Here is a 27,673-nt window from a genome sequence, read left to right as displayed (position 1 = left end):
GGTGATCCTTGAGCAGACAATAAAACTAAGTGCGATAGATTGAACTTTTCAAAATTTTCAGTTACCTTGAACTTTGTGTTTGTTTGGCTATGTTTCCTTAGGCCGACCGTTCGGGGCCAAACTTCTCCACAGACTACAAGAACACTGAACAGATGATCAATGTGGGTTCATCCACAAACACAAATTAATTTAAAGCTCAGCAACTGAGGTCTGGGTTAGGGTTATTGTTACACTCATTTACTCTGTCTCTCCAGGTGACCTTCACCTCACTTGACCTCATGCTCCATACTGAGGCTCTGCTGTCAGCAATCAACTTCCTGTCAGCAGCGCTGTCCTTTGGCAGCCTCTCGTCTCCAGAGAGAGAGATCAGACCAAAGACAGAGGACAAGACGATGTCCGCCAAGTCCAGTCAGTACAACACGCACACATAATGATCTTAAATATCATCCCAGTATAAGTATGGCAAAACCAACTACTTCACTGTGGGATCAAAAGTCTGAGCATTCTCCTCAAAACCATGAACTAAAACTCAGCATGTCTTTAACATGTTGTGTTATTGTGTTTCCTGTCAGCCGCCCTTGTTTCACCTGCAGACAGTGAGGTCATAGACCTGAAGGTGATGGTGACACTGGGAGCCTTCAATGTCCTGGTGTGTGACCAGAGCTGCAACATGGCCGACATCAAGATCCAAGGTACTGGACCCCAGCTGAGTTTTTGTCTGCTGTTATTCGTCGACGGTATCCCTGATTTACCCAGTTTGATGTGTCCCTCAGGTATTAATGGCTCTTTGCTGATGCAAGGATCACAAACTCATTTATCAGCCCGCCTGAGAGATTTCATCGTCCTCAACGTTGATCCCAAAAACATCCACAAAAAGGTCAGCCAGTTGTCTTACTGTATTAATGCTGATTACTCTTACAGAGATCATGTTCAGTCAGTAACATGGTTATTTTTACCGGCTCATTGAAGGTGCAAACTGCCTTGGCCAACTCTAGGCTTTCCTAGTCTAACTGGGACAACCTCAGACTACTCTGAACCAGTCAGTTGATTTCTTGAGTTACCATGGATAACACTGGAATACTCTTCTGGACTGCCCTGTGCTGCCACAGATGGTTCTAGAATGCCATGAAGTATGCTGAAGGTACTTCCCAGGACTATTCTGACATAATTGGGATGACCACAAACTAACCTGGACTGGTTGAGATTGCTTTAGGCTGACTCTGACCAGTATAAACTCCTGTAGACTACTCTGAAGTCCCTCAAGACACTATCTCAACTGCCCTGAACTCCTAATTACTTTCCAGGATTCCCTCAGACTACCCTGAACTCTGTCAGGCCATCCTGCACTACCACACACCACCCTAGGTTGCACTCAACTACCACAAACTATCCTGGACTACCTCTGACTACTATTCCCATGTTCACACTATATTGGAATACTTCTAAAATCCCACAAACGACTAGGGAGATACCGTCTTGAAAGTAATACCCTGGATTACTTGGGCAACTCTGGACATAGTGCCTTAGAATACTCTAGACTATCCAGGGCTACGGGGGGCTATTCCAGCAGACCCTGGAGAAGGGATGGGGAACTTTTGTCCTCCAGGCCGTATACAGCCCGCAAGACTGACCCACAAGGCATTTCATAAATACTGTACAAAAAAGCAAATCAGAAATAGAACAATCTCTTGACAGCAATTGCTTTTTCAGTGGTCAAAGAAAAACACAAAGTAGTAGACACGTCATTCCAGGTGCTCCCTGAATGCAACATGTGTAGGGAGGTTGATATCATGAGAGAAGCTGACAAGGATTCTTTTTTTTTAAGTAAAAGGCAAGCTAGTGTGTCTAAGTCAGGTTAGTTTGTGTGGACGAGCACACAGTGATAGAGAAAGCCATTCTCAAGAGTCATCACAGCTACAAACACACTGAACAGGATGAGTGGCAGGACAAACGCTCTTGGATAAAGTTAACACTGGATGGATGCTCAACAAGCAACTTTCACTTACCACACTCTGACAGAGACAGTGTTTTGCAGGCAGGTTTGTGCTGATTGAGCTAATAGCAAAGAAGCTGAACCCTCTGTAAGAAGGAGAATTTGTGAAGGAGAGCCTTGTTGATGCTGTGGAGCTGCAAGTACCCCTGCCCTAGAGTACACTAGACTACCCTGAAGGCACCGCCATGGAGCAGAGTACCCTTAATAATATGACGCCATTATCAAGTCCACCTAACATGAAGTAATACTTACGAAATTATTTGGAGGTTCTGGATAGCACCTTGCCTGCTGTCAAACATCAACAACTCTTTAACTTCTGGTTGTATTCCCAATTATATCAAGACTGTCAGTGTCCAGCTACTACTCAAAAAACCTGGTTCTTATCCTTCTGACCATAGTAACTAGAGTAATTGGAAGTCTTAATATAGTAATAATATTAATATTATATATACTCTATATATATATAGTAATATTATTTTCAAGCAAATTTAACCGGGTTACCAACAGCAGCACAGCACTGGGACTACCCCCGTAAAAGTAACAAATATTTTGATGAAAGCTGATACAGATGAATGCCCAGTACTAGTTCTGCTTGATATTAGGACCGCTTCTCACACAGTGTATAAAGGTTGAGTACATGGGTTGGTGCCCCCCAGTGGTTCTCTCATTCTTTAAGCAAAAATTTGCTGTCTATTGATGGCCTTTCCTCCTCTCAGTCTTTATAGAAGTATGGGGGAGGCACAGGGATCCAGTCTAGGACCAAATTTCTTTTCCTCATCTTAACTCTTCCAAAACACAAATCTTTGTTTTAGGCCCTGAGCACACTCATGGTCAAATTGTGCCAGTGCTTGGCACTTTATGGTTTGTCTTATTGTGTTGTTTATCCACTGTTAAGAAACCTAAGAAACAATCTCAAGTCTCACGTTACAAGGCTTGCTCAGTTGTGTTTTTTCCACTTGGGAAATATCTCTTTAATTATTTGTAATGATCTTCAGAGTTATTCATGCCTTTGCCACTTCTTGTTGGGATTACTGTATTGCTGTGTTTACTTGCCTTGGCCAAAACATGATCACACTGTTCTCCATGGAGGGGTGCCAGACTTTGCCATACCAAAATCATGCAGCATGATCATATCTCCAATATTTTTGCTTCCCTTCACTGACAGCCTATCCATTTTAGGATTGATTTTAAAAATGTTATCTTGACTTTTAAGGCCCTCGTATGGTATGGCACCAAGCTAGCTGACTTAGCTTCTCAACCGTTACTCAGCAGACCATTGCTTGAGGTCCTCTGATAAGGCCCTGTCAGCTATTCCCTGGTCAAGGGTGGCAGGCCCTTTGTTCTTGGGGCTCCTGGTTTGTCCGTTCTGGGCTACTGTAGAAACTTGGTGGTGCAACATGCCGGACTGTGTGGAAGAGGACCCGCTGTCTCACTTGATATTAAGAGCTCATTCTGAGGTACCAAAAAGTCAGTGATTCCCTTTTCAGCTGATGATAATGATGTGGTAAAATTTTTTTTTGCCGGTATGCTAGTTCTTGTCAGTGCCTTTGCACTGACAAGAACTAGCATACCGGCAATGTTAAGGATAAGATTCCCTTGCAAGAACAGGATACTCAATAGTGCATATCTTGTGAATGTTCAGACCTCGGATAGATAGCAGGAAGGCTTGTTAACCTACCGCATTTGCGATGGTTTCTCTCCACCACAATGAAAACATGCTGATCATCTCTGCCATATTCTGCCAAAAGATCCCCCTAAATCTTACACACTGGACCTTTAACTGCTGTTTTATGTGTTACCTTTTTCCATTATCATATCTAGTTTAGTTGTTGTTGCTCTAGACGACCCATAAGTACAATGCAGGTAGAATCCAGGCCTGGACTACATCAGGCTGGTTATTTCTGTTCTTTGCCGCTGCAGTCAGGTTGAATAAAAGTTGTTGAACTCTTGCTGTCATTCAGGCCATCTCCATCGTGGGTGATGAGGTGTTCAGCTTCACCATGAGTCTGACTCCTAACGCCACAGAGGGCGCCAGTTATGCCGACACCTCCAAAACTGATGGCAGAGTGAAGCTGAATGTAGGCTGCATCCAGGTGGTTTACCTGCACAAGTTCATCATGTCTCTGCTGGTGAGTTCCACTGCTGCTGAGTTTATGTTCACGTGTGTTTGTTTCACTGATGAACAGTTCAAATGTGATTTTGATGTTTTTACTTAAGCCAGTTATCACAGTTCTGTGTTCATTTCTGTCAGTTTCAGTGTATTTTTTTATGTATATATAATTACTCTAGTTTTTGGAATCATAGGCAGTTAGAACAAGAAGGAGATCTACTGATGTTTAAAACAAATAAGAACTGCAACAATGCCACTGACCTTTATTAAAGTAACTCTGCTTTTAGAACAGGTATGTTATGTTTGTTTGACTGTAATCATACTTTTAGTCGTTATTAGTTATTAACAGGTTTGAATTTTAGCTTTTTCTTTGGGGGTGGGACATTTATTTCCTAATTGGTAGGGACGGTACAGAAGACTGGAAATATGGAGAGACAGAAGTGGATAGGACAAACAGCAAAGCTCCCCAAACTGGGAATCAAACCATGGACACTGAGTTTATGCATTTATGGAATTCAGTCATGTTTGTAAAAAGAGACAAGCTTCTCAGATACTTCATTTTTCTTTTTTTACAAAAACATGATTTGATTTGATTTATTAGCTGTGTTGTTGAATAAAAATCTTTTTTATTGCAGATTTTCTTAAATAATGTTATTTTTAGATTTAGGACTCAATAACAGTTTTGTTTATCTTTTCATTCAGAATTTCACCAACAACTTCCAAACAGCTAAAGAAGCCCTGAGCGCGGCGACGGCTCAGGCAGCAGAGAAGGCAGCATCCAGCGTTCGAGACTTTGCCCAGAAGAGTTTCCGTCTGTCCATGGACATCAATCTGAAGGCTCCGCTCATCATCATCCCCCAGTCCTCCACCTCTCACAATGCACTTGTGATGGACCTGGGTCTCATCACGGTGGGAAACAGCTTCTCTCTGCTGCCAGTTGAAACATGCCCACTGCCAGCCATCATTGACAACATGGACGTCCAGCTGACACACCTCAAACTCTCCAGGTCAGTTAATTGATTCAGATTCAAGTATCTTCTGCAGAAACAGCAGAAAAACATTCTGAAAGAAAAGACTCGGGACTCGGGATACCAACACCAAGAACTTTTTCAAATCGTTCTTTCTTTGTACGTTTAATATGAACAAGAGGAGTAGAAATTAAACACTCCTTCGGATCAATCATACTTATCTTGTCACTTAGGACAGGCTTGATCATACTAAAAATAAACCATGTTACTCAATAAGCATTCATTTTGTATTTAAACTCTGGTTCCCTGTTGTCCAATTAGAACCTGCCTGGACCAGGCATCTGGTCAACCCAGCACAGAGCTGCTGGAACCAGTAAACCTGCACTTGAACATCAAGAGGAACCTGGCAGCGTCCTGGTACAAGAAGATGGTCGCTGTGGAGATCAATGGAGATCTGAAGCCCATGAAGGTAGTAGGAGGAAGAGAAGGAGGGGCTCCTTATGGGCTGGAAAACGTTTAGCTTATCACGTCCCTATAGGACACACCAGCACAGATGGTGGTTTTTAGTTTAACTAACTCATCAGACTGGTACCCAGTCTGGTCTTTTAAGGGTCATACTTGAAATCAGTATCAGCACTAAAATAATGAAGCTTCAGATTTGAAGGACGGGAAGATTTATTAGTTAATTATTTCTTATTTTATTGTCATATAAACTCTGCTTATCCATCCAATGACTTTTCATCCTTTAGTTTTTCAGTTTTTTGAGTAAAGCAGAATTTTCTTCCTCCTCTGCTGGCTGCTCCCGGTAGTGGTCGCCATAGCAGAGCGCCTGCTTCCGTCTCTTTCTGTCCTCTGCATCTTCCTTTGTTCAGCCGACCACCTGCACGCCTTTCTTAACCATATCCATAAACCTCCTCTTCCTCCTCCACTGGCCCTCCTCTTGCCTGGTAGCTCCACCTTTAACATCCTTCTTTGTTTACCCATCTTCGCTCCACTGCACATGTCCAGACCATCTCCGTCTCTCCTCTCTTGCTTTGCCTCCAAACCAACTAACCTGAGCTGTCTATTTAATATATTCATTCCTAGTCCTATCCATCCTCAGTACTCCCAACAGAAATCTTAGCATCTTAAACTCTGCCACCTCAAGTCGATTCAATTCAGTCTTATTTATATAGCGCCAAATCACAACCAAAGTTGTCTCAGGACACTTTCCATACAGAGCAGGTACAGACCAAACTCTTCATCTACAGAGACCCAACAATTCCCTCATGAGCAAGCACTTGGCGACAGTGGCGAGGAAAAACTTCCTTTTAGGAGTAAGAAACCTTGAGCAGTGGATGTCCGGCAGGTGAACTCAGTAGTCCAGGTTCAGCCGCTCTCCATTCGGACCTGCGAGACGAGAAAGCACAAAGACTCCGGGGAAGAAGCCAAGTCAGTAACATGATGGGACAGGAACGCATACAGATGGAGAGGGAGAGAAGAACAGAGGTTTGGGTGTCATTGGAAGTCCCTCGACAGTCTAATTCTATGGCAGCATAGCTAGGGGCTGGTCCAAGGCAAGCCTGAACCGGCCCTGAGTGTAGGCTTTATCAAAGAGAAAAGTTTTAAGCCTGCTCTTAAATGTAGAGGGGGTGTCTGCCTCCTGGACAATAGCTGGAAGATGGTTCCACAGGAGAGGAGCTTGATAACTAAAGGCTCTGGCTCCCATTCTGGTTTTAGAGACTTTAGGAACCACCAGTAAGCCTGCATTCTGGGTTCGCAATGTTCTACTGGGGTAATAGGGTACTATAAGTTCTTTAAGATAAGATGGTGCCTGACCATTTGTAGGTAAGGAGAAGGTTTTCAGATTCTATTCCAGATTTTATAGGCAGCCAGTGTAGGCTAATATCTGAGAAATATGGTCTCTGTGGAACTGTGGAAACATACATTGTGCTCTCTAATGACGCCACCCAGTGGCAGCTTGTATAATGAGAACAGTAATGGACCAGTCTTGATCTTATTTTTTATCCATTCTTATGTCCATTTTGTCTTTTCTATGTGAAGCACTCACTTGGTGCATGTGAACTAAATAAACTAACATGCAGTAAAAATATGCATAAATGCAATAGAAAATATACCAGAAACAAAAATGTACTAAAACAATAAAATATACCAACAACAGCTGAATATATACTAAAATGCATATACTGAGATGCAGCTGATAATTAGGTCAGTGTGTGTATAAATGTTAAGTACGCAGAAGGTGCAGGTGAAGGTGGACAAAGTGCAGTGTGCAGCAGCTCATAGTCCTCACAGTTTATTATTTTCATTATCATTGTTATTATTCCAAGATTGTGTTAAACAATCTAGTTAAAAACTCCACAGCAGAATCTGAATCAATACATTTCAGGTCAGAACATTTAAGGGATCATCCAGTGACCATGGTGGATGATATTGAAGGGTTTTAACTGAAATATCTGTCAGTTTTCCCTGCATCATTGTCTCTCCACAGATGAAAAGTCATTTTGGAGGATCTCTTCAAATCCCTCAGAGCTTCTTATTAAGGACCACAGCATATAGGAATATAGAGTGATAGTAGTGGCAGGTAGTGACTCAAACAAAATACTTAACCTTTCTGTTGTTGTTTTTGCAACCAGCTGAGATGTACACCACCAAAGGTACCGTTGGCTTTGAGCACAGTCTCCTCCTGTAGAGTTGAAGTGTAGCATCACTAGTCACCTCTGTGTAGTCTGTTGTGATTTGACATTTTACACAATATAGGCATTCCCGTCATGATCACGGTTGTGATCAGAGAGATGATCACCAATTGTTTTTTCCCCTGCTGATATTAAGGAACTAAAGTGTTCCAGAAAATAAAATCTGCCCCCTGCTGTCCATTTACAGGGGATGTTTCGGGTGGAGTGGCAGGTCTGACGACTCCGCTCCTTAATTTAATGCAACCTGTTTGCTTTTCCATCTGATGATCCTGATGTGTGCTCTGTGCAATCTGACAAAACCCTGTGTTTCTGTTCTCCGCCTGCCTGCTCGCCTTTCTTTTGCTCTACATCAACTTTCATAAAAACCTTAATGCGTCAGGTTTATTTTTGCCGACTGGCTGGAGTCTCTGATGCATAAATAGATATAATGGACCGTTCCTTTACTTAATCATGACTGAGTCTCAGATTTGATTCACGGCTGCATGCTGTCAGCCGTTCTGAGTGTCTGTCTGTAATGAGTGCAGTGTCTATGCTCGGTCTGCAGGTGGAGCTGAGTCAGGATGACCTGAAGGTGCTGCTGAGGATCCTGATGGAGAATCTGGGAGAGGCCGGCAGTCTGGAGCCCATTGCTCCGAGACAAGAGGCCAGTCTGCAGCTCCGAGCAGCCGCAGGCCCCTCGGCAGGTGTGTCAGACAGAAATGCATTAGATTTATAGGATATATGGATACTCACATACGTAGAAATATACACACTGAAATTGGTTTAGCCTCTGTTTCTTGGTTGATGTATGGCCTGAGATCGATTTAAAGTTTTTGATTGTTTCATCTCCTGTTGCTCCTCTCCAGTGTTTCGTTGATGTGGTCTGTATTTATGTTGTCAGGTGTTATTGAGAAGCCAACTGTAAGCACTGATGAAGAGGAGGACGAAGCCCTGGAGAGTATGAAGTTTAACTTCAACATAGAGTCTCTTGGTCTGGTTCTGTACAGTGACGACCCAAAACAGGTCAGTCAGCACACAGAGAGCAGCTGCTGATGGGTTTTATTCAGACTGGATTAGGTTCTCTCAGTGTTCTGAAAAGTTCTGTATGTGTTTCCTTCTGATGAACTCATCATTTTAGATTAGATAAAACTTTATTTATGCCCAGCCGTCGAAATTTGGGCATTACAGCAGCATGTAGTAGCAGTTGGGAGAAAAATTGCAACAGAAATAGAGAAATTTCAAAAAACAAAATACAAAATAAAAAAGTAGACGATATATATATGTAAATATTATACAAGCAAAATGAAATTTTGACTGTATAAAAGAAAAAATATACAAAAAATATGTATTGCCCCAATAGCTGTGGGAAAAAAATTGTGCTGCCTTCAGATTAATAATAATAATACAGTGTTAATACTATTGCACGGAAGAATAGAATATACAAAACAGTAAAAAAAATGTAGTATTGCACAAAATGTAAGGATATGAGCGTATGTTGGCATAAATGACGAGAAAAAAACAAAAACAACAAAACATTATTTGGCAACAACATCAACACAGTCTCATGTTAACTGATGCTGGAGTTGAATAATCTGACATCTGATGGAATGAAGGACCTGTGGTAGCGTTCCTTCTTACACACTGGAAGCAGTCTGTTGCTGAAGGAGCTGCTGAGGGCCCCCACTGTGTCATGCAGGGGTGGGAGGGGTTGTCAGTGATAGATGTCAGCTTGGCTAACATCCTCCTCTCACCTACATCCTCAGTGGTGTCCAGAGGACAGTCCAGGACAGAACCAGCTCTCCTGACCAATTTGTTCAGTCTCTTCCTGTCCCTCTCAGAGCTTCCACAGCCCCAGCAGACCACTGCGTAAAAGACTGCAGATGCAACCACAGAGTCATAGAAAGTCCTCAGTAATGTCCTACATACTCCAAAGGACCTCAGTCTTCTAGTAGATAGAGATGACTTTGGTCCTTCCTGTACAGGGCATCAGTGTTCATGGACCAGTCCAGTTTATTGTTGAGGTGTACACCCAGATATTTGTACTCCTCCTCGATCTCAGTGTCAAATCCCTGGATGCACAGCGGTGTAGTCTGTGGTGCTTTCCTACGGAAGTCAGTCACCATTAAAGTAATCAATGGAAGGCTGATGGAAAACAAGTTAGCAGCTTTTTTTAACTTGATATTTTGATTTCCTAATCCTTTACCTTGTTGCTGGAAAAGTAGCTCTAAAGTGTGTTGAGTGTTTGTTTAGTTTTTAGTGTCTCATTTAACTTAAACGTTTTATGTCTTTAGTGCGTTTCTTTGTGTCTGTTACTGTCTTTTATTGTGAAGGATGGTGCTAAATAAACATACTATTGTTTTTAAACTTATATTTAAACAATTGTGAATGAAAAAATGAAAATAATCATGAGCAAGTCCCTCAAAGTAGCTAAAAAACAGAACAAGTGGTTGAACTAGTGTTTCTTGGTCTCAGCTAATAGAAATGGTGAACCAATGTACAGACTAGATTATTGATCACAGGTCACATTCTTCAGATTTTTAATCTTGATTATATTATTTGCTCACTCCAAATAATGCCGCATCTAGTTTTGTGGAACACCCGCTTGAAGTTGCTCTATCGTACGGGCCCTATCCAGATGCAAAATCAAATAAACTACATATAATCTAAGCACAAAAATTAAGGAAATTTGTGTTTGTAGATTATTTCTTTGTTGTAAAAATGCTTCTTGGTAATAAATCATAGATTTTGGAAAGCTGCTTGCTTTTAAATGGATCCACATTTGTAAGGAATATGCATTTGTGGGATGAACAGCAGAGCTGAGTATGTGGGCTGTGCTCACAAAAAATTAGCCAAATCTTCTCTGCCAATGCCAAAAATTTTGCATCCTTTTTTATTTTCTGTTTGTTCTTTTTCTGCATCTCCTTTTTTATTCTTGGTGTCTGTAACAACTTGATTTACCCGACATGCCCTCAGTAAAGTTTATTTTATCGGCTGGTTCAGGATCAGCTGGTTTAGGATTCAAGATTCAAGATTCAAGATTCAAGATTTCTTTTTTGTCATTGAGCCTGACATGTCAATGAAATTTTCATTGCAACCCCCACGTTGGAAACAAGATAATAAGAAAGATAAGAAAGATTAGAAAGAATAAAATTAAGATAACTACAACAAAATAAACCAACATGCAATAAAAATATTCGTAAATGCAATTAAAAATATACCAGAATGACAATATACTAAGGCAATAAAATATTTCAGTGCAATGTACCGACAGAATAAAATATACCAGTGAAATGTACTGACAGCAGCTGAAATGTACTAAAATGTATATAAGCAGTAAACAATAAAATATACCAATGAAATTGGCACTCTAGTTGTTGGATTTATGTCTGATTGTTGTTCCTGTTCTCTACAGCCATCAGACCTGCAGCACCAGGAGAAGCTCCGACTGGGCGAGTTTGCCCTCCACCAACTGAAAACTTCAGGGAAGATCCTGACCAATGGCAGCATGGAGGTGACCACTGTCCTCACCGCCTGCACGCTGGATGACCTGAGGGACATGGAGCGGGTGACCTCACGGTAACAGTCCATGAGTTCTGGCTTCTCTCGATCTGTTAGATAACAGAAAAATCAGGTGGCTTGTAGTGACACCGTAAACCTGTGGCTGTTGTCAGTGTTTAATCGCATTGATTATGACTCATCCACCGTGAACCCCCTGTGTTAACTCGCCTGATCTCTACCTGCTGTGTTTGTATTTTTGCTCGTGGCTGCAGGATGGTGGGTCGGAGAGATGAGGAGAGCCCTGAGGCAATGATCGATGTAACGTATCGACACTGTGCTGCGGAACGGGAGGTGGTGGCTGTTCTGCAGAAATTTTACCTGTGTGCCAGTGTGGAGTTTCTGATGGCCGTCGCAGATTTCTTCTTGCAGGCTCTGGCACATAGTTCGTCTCTGACCACCGCCTCTGCGCAGAGCAACAGACTGCCACTGAGACAGACCACTGAGCCTCGAGCCAATGCCAAGACAGGTAAGACCAAGAGAGCCAAAGACTAACACAAAGAGAGTGGTGGTCTGCCTAAAATAGGAGACACAAAGCAAAAGAGATTCAAAATGAATAAAAATAACACTAGCTAATGGACAATTAATACAGCAGTAAAGGGTCGGGTCCTTCTTACGGGATCTTGAGCAAAGTCTGAGTGCTTGTGAAATAACTAACAGGATAAAAAATTATAAAAAGCTCATTTCTGCTCCACAACATCATGTCTATTTTTTGGGAATTTGCTCTCATCTTTGTTTTTTCAGTTACTGTGAAGATGATTTAAAACTCTTGCACCAATTTTTTATGGTTTGCAACCTGTACAACCTGCGACTACATAGACGTTTAGTTTTGATAGGCCACGGGGTAAAAAGGTTGGAAACCACTGACATAAAATAAGTATTTTAACAAACTGACACTCCTCTCAACAAGGACATCACAATCGACGGTATCAAATGCAGTCGGGAATTGCCAGAATAGATATTTTTCTGGTATTGATATGATTGATATTATTAAAGAAAGTTTAGACTAGTCAGCACGAAAGACAAAGTAAAACTGCAGTGTAATCTAAACTGGGCTGACACGATAAAACCCAGAAACCTGTCTGCAGTGCTAAACCATCACATCTCCTTTCTTCTCTCTGCAGCGTTGGCATTTCGGACTCGTCTTCGGGCAGTGGTGGTGGACCCGGAGGTCGTGTTTGTGGCCAGCCTGATGAAGGCTGATGCCCCCGCCCTCCTGGCCTCGTTTCAGTGTGACTTCACCTTGCAGACCGAAGAGGACGGTACACAGAACACAAGAGCCAACCTGAGGGAGCTGAAAGTCCTTGCGTGCCCATTCATCCGAAACAAGACGTCCAATGCCGTCACCACCGTAAGACCACATGTGGGGTCACAGCAGGTCACATGTGGGGTCACAGCAGGTCACATGTGGGGTCACAGCAGGTCACATGTGGGGTCACAACAGGTCACATGTGGAGTCACAGCATTATTATATGACCCATATTTCTGTCTATTGTTAGGCAATGACCTGTAGTTGCTGTAGTAATTATGACAGGTGAAATAGCATAAAGAGCATGAAAATCTGCATATGGAGGAAGGTGTAGTGGATGGATGGGTCAAACAAACATAGGACGTTCAGCCAGGAGACTGCTGTCAGTGTTCACTTATTTTAACTTACATAATGTACACTGTACAAACTCTAATGTTTTTAATCCCAAACCATAATCTTTTCCTGAACCTAACCACATGAGTTTGGGTGCCTAAACCGAAGCAAACTGTGACTCTTTCACAATGTTAACCACATGACGATGAAGGTCAAGTGTACATGTCACTGGTACTCATTAACGACTACTTTGGTCGTTTTAGGGGTTGTCGGCGAGTGACCTGTTCAGTCGTTTAGGAATGAGAATGTGTTGCATTATTCTGTCTGTGTTTGCAGAAATATTTTCTGCTTCTGATCTGAAGGTGATGTCAACACATCTTCACCTGCAGGTCAAACTCCTGCTCTGTGACTCATCAGTCTGACTCTGTCCAATAGGTGTTGAGACCCTGCTCAGTTGCCCTGGAAACTAAAACCCAGCCGAACCAACCGCTGAGTGGCTCTGTGATGGTGGAGGAAGTTATCGTCAAGGTGCATTCATTTTTCACAGTTAAAAAAAGAATGTATTTATGGATCTATCAAACACAACTATTCTACAGATAACACATTAAAAATGATCACACAAAAAAGTTAATCCAGGAAAAATCTAATAAATGAAAAAATGCACTTTTATGAGCTGACCAGTAGTTAGGATCAAAGTGGCTTGTGTACACCCTGCCTAACTGTGAGCATGTGTCTCCATGTATTACTCATGTTGTGGGAACTTTACACAGTCACATTGTGGGGACTCGCCTTTCTTATGGGGACAAATCTCAAGTAATGTAAATCATTAAATTTTAGGGTGAAGACTTGGCTTAAGGTTAGGGAAAGGTTAGGTTTAGCTTTATGTTAAGGTTAGGGTTAGGTAAGTAGTGGTTATGTTTGGGTAAGTCTCCAGGAAATCAAAGTAAGTCTGTGTTGTTCCAGAGACAAGGACCAAAGAAATAAAAGGACCCCTCACTGTGGGTTTTTGTTCTGACTCATAGGTTCATAGGATAAAAGCAAATCTGATAAATAAGTAGGACTAAGCCCAGTTAAGAGCCTTATAAACCAATGAAAGGACCTTAAAATCAATCTTGAAGCAGACAGGTAGCCTGTGCACAGACTTTAAAAATGGTGTAATGTGAGCTCTCTATCTGGTCTTCATCAGCACACATGCAGCTGAACTCTGAATTAATTGGAATCGAGCTATATTCTTTTCAGGGAGACTAGAAAACACAGCATTACAGTAATCAATTGTACAGGTAATAAAAGTGTGTGAGTGGTTCTGTATTGGCTTGAGAGAGACAGTTGCAATGCAAATGCAGTCTTAGTGATATTTTTTTAATGTGAGGTTCAAAACCGAAATCTGAATCAGAGATGACCCCCAGGTTTTTACCAGTTGGAAAGGTTTAGTGCCAGTGCACGTAGTTTCTCACTGAGTTTCTCTCTCTGAGCTTCTGCACCAATAACCAGGTTTTTATAAAACATTTTTAGCCATTGATAATTTGATATCTAAATTACAGTTAAAAGGGTCAGCTGGCCCTGACTCATCAGGAGGCACAGCCATGTAAAGTTGTGTGTCATCAGCATAGCTGTAGAAATGGTTAAAAACAAGCTTCTCTTAAATTGTACTTGAAATGGAAGATTGGATACAGGTCTACAGTTATTAAGTATGAGGCATCCAAATTACTTCTCTTCAGAGGTGGTTTAACTGTTGTGGTCAGGAAGGAAAGAGGAAAGACACCCCTCTGAAGAAAATAATTTATATTGTTCATCAAATCTTTGTTCAAATGCTTTAAAGGGATGTGGGAATGGTATCTAGAGAACAGGTTGCTGGGTTTAATTGGGAAATAACTTTGCCTCAGCATCAACCAGGACACATTTTCCCAGTGTTTCCTCATGCAAAAACAAAGGTTCTGGGGTGTTGAAACTCAGAATGAGGCAGAGTCAATCTAACAGTGTCTAACTGTAGACATACTGCCAGATAAAAGCAGGGTTAATAAGATGGTCAGTGATTGAGAAGAGACTCTTGGGGTCGTTCCGGTTGGCGGTTATTTGAAAAGCCAGTCTTGCCTTTTTGATTTTTTTATTGTAAGTAGTCACGTGTTCACAGGACATTTGGTATTGGACAGGTGTCAAGGGTTGACCTTAGTGTACTGTTAAAAGTATCTGCAATAATATCACAAAATTAGTGTGTGTCTGCAAGAGTGTCACATAGAAGATGAGTGACATTTGCAGCCACTTCAGCAGTAACACTGCATGTCCTGACAGTTTGTTCTGGAAGGTCCTGTAGAATAAAACATTTAAAACGAGACAGGAGTAATCTGACAAACCTACATCCACAACAGAAGAGATAGACAGGGATAGAGATAGAAGAGATCAGGCATGTGTTATTACAAGGTGGCCTCTGTTAGGGTTAGGCTGAGTACCATGCTGAGTAAAATTCATACATCTAAGCAAAGTTAAAATTGCTTAAAAAATATTTTTGCCATAGTTGGTGTGGATTACTGACAGTAATTCTGAAAAATCTGTAATAAAAGAAGCAAATTAGGTTGGTCTATAAGCTGTCATACATAGAGGAGCTGCTAAAAAGAAGAGTGATACTAAAAGATGTGTAAGTAGGTACAGCGACAATTAAACATGATATTCAACAAAGTGGAAATGTAAAACAATATAAATACATTAGTGGAACATAATAACCTTAAGAAAATGATTAATGATTCAATAATACTAATCTAGAAACAATTTCCAAATGCCAAAAGTACACCCAAGCCTCACAATATGTATGAATAGCCTTTAACATCAGAGTGAGTACCCCCTCGCAGTAACAGGACTGAAGGACAGGTTCCAGGTGGTAAACAGACTCATCACCAGTGCATCTTTGTCCCGCAGATCTCTCCATTCATCCTCAACACAGTGACGACAATAACGGCTGCAATGACGGCGAAGCAGCACGACGAGCAGAATCAGGAGTCGAAGTCAAATGTCAGTGACCTCTGGTCGCCAATGAACATCTATGGCTGCAACTTCTGGTTCCTGGGAGTGGACCAGGCCACCGAGGTCACAGAGAGCTTCAGAGAGCAGGACGGAAGCAGTGAGGGCGAGAGCTTCGCTGCAGAGATAAAGGTACGACATGTCAGCTGCTTCAAAGCGGGTTATATTCTGACACCTCAGAATGAGACGGTCAGCTCCGACCGCTTTTGATGAGGTGTCGTTGCACCACAGGTGGTCCAGGTGACTCTGGAGTCCGGGTTGGGTCATCGGACCGTCCCTCTGCTGCTGGCTGAGTCCTCCTTCAGTGGATCGGCAAAAAACTGGTCCTCTCTGCTGCAGCTGAGAGGCGACATGACGCTGGAGGTGAGAACTGATCCTGGTTTTGTTTTGTTGAAAAGTTCAAGAAGTTCCCTTCTGTTCTTTGCAGGGATTATATGTTCAGTGCAAATGCTTCATACTGGTTTTGTTCTCCCTTTACTGTTAACTGTATGTGATGTTTTCTGTCAGGACTTAGCATTTGACTTCCTTTGATATTTGGCACTAAATATTACCACAGCTGTGTAATCTACTTATTAAAAAACCTCATTAAATAGTAATGTTAGTAATAATAGTGGTCATCATCATCATCATCATCATCATCATTTATAAAGCACTTTCCTGAAGTGATTGTTTCTGAAAACACTTTTTCCAGTAGCAAGAGCTTGAAAAGGGAAATAAAATATAATCACACAGAGGTAAAAGGTTTTTGTTTTTTTTTAAATAGTTTTTCAGGAAGAGATTTGAAAGTAGTGATTCAGCAAGCTTCCTCTCAGCAGGTAACTCTTTCCAGAGTTTGGGGCACCCTTAGTCACAGGTGAGCTGTGGGAAAGCCACCATCAGCTGATCTCAAAGGGCTCCCTTAGGGGGTTAGTGGATCTCCAGTCGTAGATTTTGTGAGAATTAGTGAAAACATTCTGGAGAAACACTTGAAACTCACCTTCCTTCATCTATTTTTGACTTTTTGTTCTATTGTGAAGTTTCCGAGTTTTGAGTTGATGCTGAATGATAAATGAGTGACGGGTGTTACTGCAGCTGCTGCGGTGACTGAACAGATGTTTCATCATGTCTGATGTATGACGCTGGCAGCTGTTGTGTCTGCAGGTGAACTACTTTAATGAAATCCATGCGGTTTGGGAGCCTCTGATTGAACGAGTCGACAGCGGCAGACGCAGGTGGAACCTGGAGCTCGAGGTGAACGATTTAGCTGCTTGGACCGTTGCTGTTATGTCTGTGTTTGTTGGCTGCCGGTCTTTGACCTCTGGTACATTAAGTCTCTTTGACCTGCCCTGAACAGTGACATGTGTCTAATCTATCACATTATGCTCCACATTTGAGAAAAAGAAAAACACTTCTGTAACAGCTGATCCTGGTGGTCCATGGTGGTCAGGGTGCAGAACATTTGGCAGCAGATATGACATTTCAACATTGAACATTGGGCTTTGGTGTTCTGATACTAGGAACACTGGTGAACTGCCCCACTGATGAAAAGACCCCAACTAGCACATAATTGAATTAACAAAACATAGTCGTCTTCTGTTCAGTACATCATGACGTCTTCTATAACCTCTACGTTTTGTTAATTAAGTTTTGTGCTTAGATGTACAGTGTACATTTTAATATGTATCCACTCGTTATCTATATCCATTTATACTGCGTAATTTAAAGTCTTTAGTTCATCTACATGTCTTTGGACTTTGGGATGAAACTGAGCCCCCAAAGTTGTGTTTATGGTCATGTCAATTAACGCAGCCGCTTCTATAAGATGGCCAACAATCACAGAAAGTGATGGGAGCTGAGCCATGTTTCCTGGTTAACAAGCTGATCGAATAGATCATGTACGTGTGCAGCAAAATGTTGGAGATCTTCTACCAGTCTGTGGTCGCCAGCGCCATCTTCTTTGCTGTTGTATGTTGGGGCAGCAGCATCAGAGCCAGCGACACCAACAGACTTGATAAGATCATCAAGAAGGCTGGCTCTGTACTCGGACTCAGACTTGAGTCTTTTCAGACTGTGGTGGAGAGGAGGACGCTGAATAAACTGTTATCCATCATGGACAATGATCACAATTTCCTGCCACATGCCATTACACTGTACGATAACAGCTAAAAAATACAATACTTCTTATCACTACTGTTTGCTACTTTTGATATTTTATTATTATGTATATAATTTTAACTGCTTGCTATTTTGATATTTTATTATATATAGTTTGTTCTTTTTGTCCTATTTCACAAATTTTCATTTTTTTCACTTAGTGTATGCTTACAGTCATGGTACACTTTATTTTCTACACACTGCCATTTGCTGTAGATATTCTTTTTTGTGCAATACTTTTTCAGTACTACTGTTTACTATTTTGCTATTTTGTTATTATCATGTATATAATGTTTTTACTGCTCACTATTTAGATATTTTTATTATGTATAGTTTGTTCTTTATAGTCTTATTTCACAATTTTTCACTTATTTCACTGTGTGTAATGCTGCTGCAGCACTGAAATCCCAGCTTGGGATAAATAAAGTCTATCTATCTATCTATCTATCTATCTATCTATCTATCTATCTATCTATCTATCTATCTATCTATCTATCTATCTATCTATCTATCTATCTATCTATCTATCTATCTATCTATCTATCTATCTATCTATCTATCTATCTATCTATCTATCTATCTATCTATCTATCTATCTATCTATCTATCTATCTATCTATCTATCTATCTATCTATCTATCTATCTATCTATCTATCTATCTATCTATCTATCTATCTATCTATCTATCTATCTATCTATCTATCTATCTATCTATCTATCTATCTATCTATCTATCTATCTATCTATCTATCTATCTGGTGACTGTGTTTTCAGACATTCTGCTCACAATTTGTTTAACAGAGACGTTCAGTACATCAAACAGCGTTTATCACCACGTCTGAATAGAGACTAAATTCTGTGATCAGGTCCATCGACTTCACTGAGTGGAGCTCTGTGAGAGTACTCTCAGGATGTGTGTGAATGTGATGCCTCATGCTGCAGCAGCAGAGGATGGTTTTGTTCAGTTTGTTTAATTAGAATCAGGGATGAAAAGGCTTGATGAGCAGTCTTTCATTGCTGTTGTCTTTGTTCCTTCAGATGAAGAACAACCCAGTCCAGGACAAGAGTCCAGTTCATGGAGATGACTTTGTCATTCTTCCTGAACCTCGCACGGCCATCAACATCTGCTCCAAAGACACCATGAACATCACCGTCTCCCAGTGCAGCCTCAATGTTTTACACAACCTTGCCAAGGTACAGCCCATCAAAACATCATCTATAACCTCTCGAAGAGACAGCACATCATAACATCTTCTAAAACCTCACCGAGGTACCAAACATCATAACATCTTCTCTAACAATGCACAAAGTGGAGCTCTACATTTTCTCTTACGCTGACATGTGGTGACATTTAAACTTCTATATGGTTAATTTAGTAGACGATTACAACACATGTCCTTGGTATTAATTATGGTGTTTCTCGTGTTGTGAATCAGCTGATGGATATCCGTCCCCCTGAGAGTGCCAGAACTTGGATTTAGTATCACCTCCTGAGTAGACCTAAAATTTTTGTTCATGAACTTGCTCAAAAAGTGTGAGAACCACCCAAAAGCAAAACTAGAGCCAATCAATGCCAGCCTTTCCCTGAAGTACTTTGATGCATCACAAACAATAAGCAACTACCTATTTTTCCAGGACTGATAAAGACAACCTCCTCAAACAGACAGAATGGATAATGTGAGTTTTTGTGCAGCAGAAAAAATCGACACCAGCTGTTAAGAGCAGGGAATTAACTCAGTCCATAATTTGTTCATTCATGAATGTTACTATTATAAAAGTTAGTAATTTGTCCTTGTTGTGTTTTGATTAGACGTTCTCAGAGGGCACTGCCTCTACCTTCGACTACTCGCTGAAGGAGAAGGCCCCCTTCACCATCAGAAACTCCCTTGGGATTCCTCTCATTGTGCAGCACAGCGCCAGCCTGAGGCCAGTGGGTTCACCGGCGCAGGGAAAACTACACGAGCTGCCTGTGGATCACAGCATGGACCTGGAGCACTCCATGTACAAATCGTCATCGCGAGGCAAACTGTCGGCTCTGCAGCGGCAAGAGAGCTGCCTGTTCAACCTCACAATCGGTCTGGATGCCCAGTTTCACTGCAGTCTTATTGTCTAGTTCAGCACTCACACCATTCACATTCATTTCTGCCTGTTGCATGACAAAGGAACAGACAGCACAAATGCCAGAGGGTGTTATTTGTATTCTTGTTTTGCAAAATGTGTTGTCCAGAAGTTGTAATGTTGGCTGCAACATCATGTTTCAAACCGCAACAGATTCTCCACACTCATATCTGTGTGGACACATATTGTGTTGTTTGGTGGCAGGATTCACACACACACTTCAGTCAACACCACTGGTAGATAATAGACACCATAAAACAAAGTGATAGTACTGACAGTTTACTGGTGGTGTTCAAAACATCCAAAAGAGTCAACCCGTGCATTATGGTGACATTTCTAACATCTGGTTATGAAAACTGTCCATCAGGAGAACCTGTAAAATGTGTGAACGAAGATTAAAGATGGCTGGTGTGTCTCTGAACCCGCAGTTCCCTCCGGATACAGTGAGATCTCCAACATAGCCGTAGACAAACCAGGTCGCCGTCTCTACAACATCCGTGGTCCGATGCTGCAGGAGGCAGTTTCTGTGCTGCTGCAGATCGACGCCGCCGACGGTAACAAAGTCATCACTGTCCGCTCCCCGCTGCAGGTCTGAACTGCAAACACTCAAAACCTCGACACACGAAAGTCTGGATGCTTGTTGAAGAACAGCAGGACAGCTTCACTTGACTGTTTGTGTCTGTTTTCAGATCAAGAATCACTTCTCTGTGCCATTCACCATCCTGAAGTACTGTTCAACCTCCAGGAGCCTACAGACTGTCGGACAGGCCGAACCGGAGAGAGAGCTTCACGTCGCCTTAGAAACATATAGGTAGAGTCACGCTGCCTCGCTCAGGGGCACAAGGCAACACGCTGAGTGTTTGTTAGCATGCGACGCTGTGGATGTGGATGTGGTGTCAGTTTGTGTGTCTATAATTGTAATCAGTGTAATACTGCTCTGACTCAAAAAAACTGTTTCAGGACTAATTGGAAAGTCTGCTGAAATGTCTCGTTTCCAAACTCACGCCCAGTCGTGATGTAAAAACAATTCACAAGTGAGTTTGTGAACTCAAATATTTGGGTGTCACAAGTCGTACGATGTTTGATCTGCAGGAACCATCAAGGTTTGGACAGAACACGCAGACATTTCTGCAGACTGTTTGGCTGCAGTGCTAGTTCCTGTAGCGCCAGCTGTACAGGTGGACAGATGTTGACAGTGTAGTTCCCCCCCCCCCCCAGATGTCAGCTGTTTGTCCGTCCAGCGGGGTGTTTGGATGGTCAGTACGGCCCGTCCTCCACCTATGTGCCGTGGAAGGAGCAGGTGCACCGCAGCTCCGAGGTGCGTTCGCTGCTGCAGTGCCCGGCGACTGACAGCAGCCTGCTGCCGTTGATGGTGAGCACACTGGCTGTCCCAGATGACCTGCGACACATCGCCAGCCACGGTGAGGAGGACTGGGACCCCGCCTACGTCATCCACCTTAACCCTGTGGCCACGCTACGCAACCTGCTGCCCTACACACTCCGCTATATGATGGAGGTACAGCAGCTTCCACAGACCCTAGCATAAATAGAGTAAAAAAACAAATATATACTGAAAGTATATATATATACAGTCAGTGTATATACAGATCTGTAAGAGGTTGTGACATTGAAGTATGATTATTGATTTTTGTTCATTTCTCAGGATCATGTGAAGTCGAGTTTGATTAGAGATCATTTGAATCCATGGAGAAGATGATAAAAAGATCTAATTTTTACCATTTGTACAAATTAACAAAGACAGTTTGTTAGAAACCATGTGAACATTTATCAAACCCTAACATCCTGAAATCTAATGCAGTCCTCTAATCTTCTTTGGTCTGATGTTGTTTGATCTGGTCTTTGCTCCTCAGTGCTCAGCAGACTCCTTTGAGCTTCAGGAAGGCAGCACATCAGACCTCCTCAATGCTCGCGTGTCAGGCGAGATCATGTCGTTGGTGCTGATGAGGTATCAGGGCCGCAACTGGCACGGGCACGTTCGTATCGAGCAGGAGATGCCCGAGTTCTTTTCCGTGTGTCTCACCTGCGACTCCGACACCGACATGACGCTGGACGTGAGCGTTCATGTGACGAGGACGGCCAGCCGCCTGCTGCTGTCCGTCTTCAGCCCGTACTGGATCATCAACAAGACGTCTCGAGTGCTGCAGTACAGATCTGAGAACGTCAGCGTCAAGCACCCAGCGGACTACCGAGACATAATCCTGTTCTCCTTCAGGAAGAAGAACCTCTTCAGCAAGAGCAAGGTGAGAAAAATGTCTGGACACGTTCAGACGTCGAGTCTAAAGAGGAAGATCAGTGTCGCCCATGAGCCAGATTTTAGAGTTTTGTTTTCTCCTTAAATGTTTCAGGTCTTACTTTTCGGTTTACATTCAGATTTGCGGGTATGTGTGTTGTTGGTTTTTTGTTTTTTTTGGTAAATATCTTTAGGAAACTTGTCTGATAAACACACACATTCACAACAGGCCAACAGACCGGACAGTATCAAAGGGGAAGGCTGTGTCACACTCTAAAGAAACATGGGGGAGATCACATCCCCATCAAAGACAGCGAGTTTTGCACTTCTCTATATGTGGTGTGGCATCAGAAACACTCGACAAATACACAAACCAGAACAAACAAAGACAAAGAAAACCCCAACAAATAAAACAGTAACCGAACAATAACAGGGACATCCAAGTCTTGTATTCCTTTACAGTACAGCATCACCAACACTTCTGTATACAAGTCAATCGGTGTATGTATGTATGTATTCCTACCTGTGATCCACTAGACCCTTCAGTACAGTGGCTGCCAGTCTAGTACCAATATATTCCGCGAACGGAGACCAGATCTTAGAACCCAGCTATTGTTGGAGGTTTGCAGTCCGTCCATTTCAGCAATATATTTTATATAAGAACACACAGACGTCTCCTGCAATGTGAACTTTTCAGTCATGTGTTTGTCAGCCCAAACAATAAACACACGGGGTCCTCGTTCAGTTTAAGGTTAAGAATGAGGCATAATCTATCCAATAATCAGATATATATTTACTAGTCCAAGCACAGTGAATAAACCCCCCAATCTCTGCATTGCATTTCATACATAGTTCAGATTTATTATGATCCATTTGATGTCTAAACTGGGGAGTCATCTGCAGACGGTGTAGTAGTCTTAAATGAGTTTCCTTCATCCTATTACAAACTGATTTCCATATTTATAAGCAGGTTGCTTCATCGATGTTGATATTCAGGTCATTTTCCAGTTAGTGTGCATGAATGCAGGTTTTCCTTTATCATATTTAGAAAGTTAGCCCAAGCCCCAGAATGCCTTTCTTCCTTCCAACATCTGCTCTGTGGAGGAGACTGATGGCAAAGGCCAGTGTCTTTTCAGCTATTTAAAAAACGTATTTTGTGGTTTATTATCTTTCTTACATGAATGGTCAAATGAAAGCAGTATTTTCTTTTCATACAAATGCCCCATAATAACAAACCCTTTACAGTCCCACAACACATCCTATCTGTGCTACCAGGAGAGCAGTCTGTGCTGCCCCATCCTGGCTAGAGAGAAGACGGTTGTCCCTCTCGTCTTCTTTTATCCTGCCAGGTTTTAATAGTTGTGTTTAAATTCATATTGTCACCAATAAAAGTTTTACTCTTTTTTTGTTCTGAAGTAAACAAGAGCCCCCTCAAAGACTGATTAACCTGAGAGGATTCATACAGATTCACTGTCATTTTTAATCCAGTCAGCCATGTAGCATAACTGTGAAGCCATTGATTAAGCCCAAGAACATAAGATAAGATACGATAAGAGAAGACTTTATTAATCCCAGTTGGGGAAATTCGGGTATTATTAAAAGCTGACCATATATATGCACATTTTATTCAAAGGACTATATAAAATCTGTAATAAATATAAATTGCCACAAAGAACTATAATAAAAATTGCCATAAAAATATAGTGCCAAAAATTCTATAGAATTACACAGTTTTTACACAAATTGCACATGGTGGGTACGGATACAGCATTTATGTATTGCTCAGTAGTAAATTATATATCATATATACAGTACAGGCCAAAAGTTTGGACACACCTTCTCATTCAATGCTTTTTTATTTTCATGAATATTTACGTTGTAGATTCTCACTGAAGGCATCAAAACTATGAATGAACATGTGGAGTTATGAACTTAACTTATAACTGAAAACATGTTTTATATTCTAGTTTCTTCAAAACAGCCTCCCTTTGCTCTGATTACTGCTCTGTAGACTCTTGGCCTTCTCTCGATGAGCTTCAAGAGGTCGTCACCTGAAAGTGTTTGTTTGAGCCGCTGACAGCTCAGATTGTTGTAATAAGTGTGTGTCAACATGGTGGAAAGGATCCTACAGAGATGGAGCTTTTTGTTACAGAGTAAGATCCTTCTTGTTAAACCAGCTGTTATATCTCTCTCACCAAAGCCACCAGACTCCATTCACAGAAACAGTCATTTAACGTGGTCAAACACACTTCATTCAAAGTGACAGAAAACAAATAAAACTCACCAAAACCTTCTTCATCTTTCACTGATCCAACAATCATCACTAACGCTGTTTGGTTCAATAAAGTGTTCTTTCAGCCAATCAGGAGAGAGAGAGAGGACGACATCAGAGAAGCAGAGAAAACAGAGTTTCATGTTAACTCTGGAGTTATTTTCTCTGGACCTTCTGACCGGAGACATTTAAATTTATGTTTGACTTCAACAGACTCTCCTGGAAAAACAGTGATGACCAGATAAAAGACTCATGGCTCATTGGAGTGTATAACAGCGTAACAGCAGTGGTTCAGGGTTTTGTTCTGGTGTGTTGCAGCTCCAGCTGTGTGTCTCTACCAGCTCCTGGTCCGATGGTTTCTCTCTCGACACTGTTGGAAGTTATGGCTGTGTTCGCTGTCCCGCCAACAACATGGACTTCCTGGTAACTAAAACACTCACTTCAAGTCTCTGTTCAGGTTATTTTGCGTTGTTACATTTAAACTCAAGGCCTCTCGTTTGACTGAGACAGTTTTACATCCCTGGATTCATAAACCTATTTAAAAACCAGCTAAATATCTAAAACCCAACTGATTGATTTTAGTGCCTGCTATAGTGACTTCTTTGGAAATTAGATTCAGTTCGATCAGGGATGTCAAAGTCAAATACACAGAGGGCCAAAGAAACAGATTTGCTACAAGCCGAGGGCCGGACTGGTTCAATGTTCATTAAAACATATTTTAATGATTGCACATGGCCTATTAAACTAAGATCTGACACAATGTATATTATTTAATGATTAAATGAACAATCCAATATTCTTTTATGGCTCTGTCAGTAATTTCAAGTGTAAACATTTTTCAACAAAAACAAACTTCCTTCAAAGAAAAAAAGTCCTGTGCATTAAATGAATAAAGCAATATTTTCTTATGGCTCTGTCAGTAATTAAGGGAAAACATTTTCAACAGGCAAGATGAGTTCAACTGAAAAATAAATCTAAGTAAATAAAATAAATTAAAATACAAAAATCTATAGGACACAGACAAAACAATACTTTCCTTTTTGGGGAGTGGGTAACTGAAAGTTAACATCTGTTCTGGCTGCTGATGAATAATGAAGCCGAGGCCCGTTTGCCGCGCTGCAGTGAGTTTGTGGGCTACCGTTGCATTGTGGGGAATGTAGTATTGGTGCGTGCAAAACACCAGCGGGCGGCTGCGGCCAGTTCTAATACAAATATCATCAATCAAATATCATCCGGGGGGCTGCACATAAATCATTTGCGGGCCGCATCCGGCCCGCGGGCCTTGACTTTGACATATGTGAGTTAGATACTTAAAATGAGATTAAATAATATTGCCATCAGATTAGTTGACAAAACAATCTCAATTTAACACCCATTTATTTACTTTCAGCCATATCACACAGTTTTCCTTTACTACACAGAAATCAGGCTGGGTTTTGGGAAGATGTGATTTATGTTTCTTCTCAATTTTCTGACCTTTTACCAAATGACAAATAAGTAATTGGTTAATTGAGAAATTAATTGTTAACTTGCTATGCTAGTTTGATTCCTTGCTCTTCACTGTACCTTGTGACTGTGTGTCCAGGTGGGCGTTAGCATCCAGATGAGCAGCTTTAACCTGACGAGGATTGTCACTATGAGTCCTTTCTACACGCTGGTTAACAAGTCGTCGTATGAGCTGGAGGTGGGAGAGGTCACCAGCCAAACCTCAACCAGGTGGCACTACATCTCCTCCACTGAGGTAAATGTCACTCATTCGTTTGCCCCATAGACAGAGTCAGGGTGACTGACTCAACAACTGTTTAACTTCCAGAGAGCATCGCTGTGAGATTTTCATCAATGTTCTGTCACAATCTGGATCTATTTTTAATCAGTTAATCAGCTGCGATGCACATTTTAGTTCTCGATCCAATCCAGCCCTCTTGATGGAGGCAACTCTGTCATAACCGCCACTGAGACTTCGTTGATCAGACTCTCTGAGGGTCTGCGTTCAGGAAATGTTTGACTTCCATCAGAAACAGTTTGGGGCTGGGGTGTTTCAGTTCTTTGTATGTATTTCTGCTTGTGTGTATTTACATCTGACCACCAAGTGGAGCATCCTGTTTTGAGGGAAACGATAAAGAGATGTAACAAGGTTCAGGTCGCTGCTTTGTGTGAAATTAAGAAAGCAAGAAGACAGTCGGTCTTTATTCCTCATTTTCATGCTTTCCTGGAACAGTATTGTTCATTTCTGGAAGCGCGTCCTGATTAAATCTGACAGAATCACAGTGGTAGAGTGTTGTTCTGTCGTTAATGTGTTGCTGTTGTTTTGCAGTGCCTCCCTCTGTGGCCGGAGAACAGTTCAGGGAAGTTGTGTGTTCGTGTGGTCGGATCTGAATCCATCTCCAAGTTCTTCTTTTTTAACCGGCAGGACAGTGGCACCCTTCTGAGCCTCGACATGGTCAGTCTGTTGGACCGAGCACATCAGGTGATTTGAGAAACTCAGAGTTTCGTACGTCTCAGGGCTTCTTACATGTGTTTTCAGTGTGGAGGGATCATCGTGGACGTCAACATCTCTGATCTATCCATCGTCATCAGCTTCAGTGATTACTATGAAGGAGCAGCTCCGGCCCTGCTGCTCAACCACACACCCTGGGTCACCATCAGCTACAGGCAGAGGTCAGAGGGTAGTTCACACACACACACACACACCCTCATGCATGTTTCACTTGCCGAGCTCTGTCAACACACATATTTACAAGGCCCACGAATCCTGTTAAGACTGAATCATTGTAAAACAAAAGCATGATGAAAGGGCAAATAAAATGATTTCTGACCCATCGCACCCTCCTCACTACCCTCTGGGAGGCGCTACAGATCTATGTCCACCAAAACAACACAGCTTAAATCGTCACTCTTAATTCTCACCCTTAATTTATAATCCTGGAAGCAGCAATAAAAGTCCTGTTGTACATGTATCACAGTTACTGCTGATTTAATGAGTGATGTCATCTGCTCACGCAC

At 41.8% G+C, this 27,673-nt stretch overlaps 1 protein-coding gene across 3 annotated transcripts in view; it reads left to right on the top strand.

Moving 5' to 3' along the window:
- The window catches only part of vps13c (vacuolar protein sorting 13 homolog C), a 98,223-nt gene that overhangs the window by 48,936 nt on the left and 21,614 nt on the right, over nucleotides 1-27,673 (top strand). For all 3 annotated transcript variants that reach the window (XM_041948261.1, XM_041948188.1, XM_041948334.1), the window contains 26 exons: nucleotides 102-161; nucleotides 255-408; nucleotides 573-692; nucleotides 774-877; nucleotides 3,955-4,122; nucleotides 4,806-5,110; nucleotides 5,393-5,540; nucleotides 8,312-8,450; nucleotides 8,648-8,769; nucleotides 11,159-11,322; nucleotides 11,517-11,770; nucleotides 12,426-12,652; nucleotides 13,319-13,411; nucleotides 15,794-16,027; nucleotides 16,127-16,258; nucleotides 17,036-17,125; nucleotides 19,068-19,223; nucleotides 19,840-20,104; nucleotides 20,576-20,736; nucleotides 20,837-20,958; nucleotides 21,366-21,663; nucleotides 22,019-22,408; nucleotides 24,989-25,093; nucleotides 26,256-26,411; nucleotides 26,985-27,110; nucleotides 27,195-27,328. In XM_041948261.1, coding sequence (XP_041804195.1) covers nucleotides 102-161; nucleotides 255-408; nucleotides 573-692; nucleotides 774-877; nucleotides 3,955-4,122; nucleotides 4,806-5,110; nucleotides 5,393-5,540; nucleotides 8,312-8,450; nucleotides 8,648-8,769; nucleotides 11,159-11,322; nucleotides 11,517-11,770; nucleotides 12,426-12,652; nucleotides 13,319-13,411; nucleotides 15,794-16,027; nucleotides 16,127-16,258; nucleotides 17,036-17,125; nucleotides 19,068-19,223; nucleotides 19,840-20,104; nucleotides 20,576-20,736; nucleotides 20,837-20,958; nucleotides 21,366-21,663; nucleotides 22,019-22,408; nucleotides 24,989-25,093; nucleotides 26,256-26,411; nucleotides 26,985-27,110; nucleotides 27,195-27,328 — 4,427 coding nt within the window. The remainder of the gene's footprint in view (nucleotides 1-101; nucleotides 162-254; nucleotides 409-572; nucleotides 693-773; nucleotides 878-3,954; nucleotides 4,123-4,805; nucleotides 5,111-5,392; nucleotides 5,541-8,311; nucleotides 8,451-8,647; nucleotides 8,770-11,158; nucleotides 11,323-11,516; nucleotides 11,771-12,425; nucleotides 12,653-13,318; nucleotides 13,412-15,793; nucleotides 16,028-16,126; nucleotides 16,259-17,035; nucleotides 17,126-19,067; nucleotides 19,224-19,839; nucleotides 20,105-20,575; nucleotides 20,737-20,836; nucleotides 20,959-21,365; nucleotides 21,664-22,018; nucleotides 22,409-24,988; nucleotides 25,094-26,255; nucleotides 26,412-26,984; nucleotides 27,111-27,194; nucleotides 27,329-27,673) is intronic.

This window comes from Chelmon rostratus, chromosome 1, assembly GCF_017976325.1.
Source record: "Chelmon rostratus isolate fCheRos1 chromosome 1, fCheRos1.pri, whole genome shotgun sequence".
In the NCBI taxonomy this organism is placed as follows: Eukaryota; Metazoa; Chordata; class Actinopteri; order Chaetodontiformes; family Chaetodontidae; genus Chelmon; species Chelmon rostratus.
This window is presented reverse-complemented; position numbering and strand designations above follow the sequence as displayed.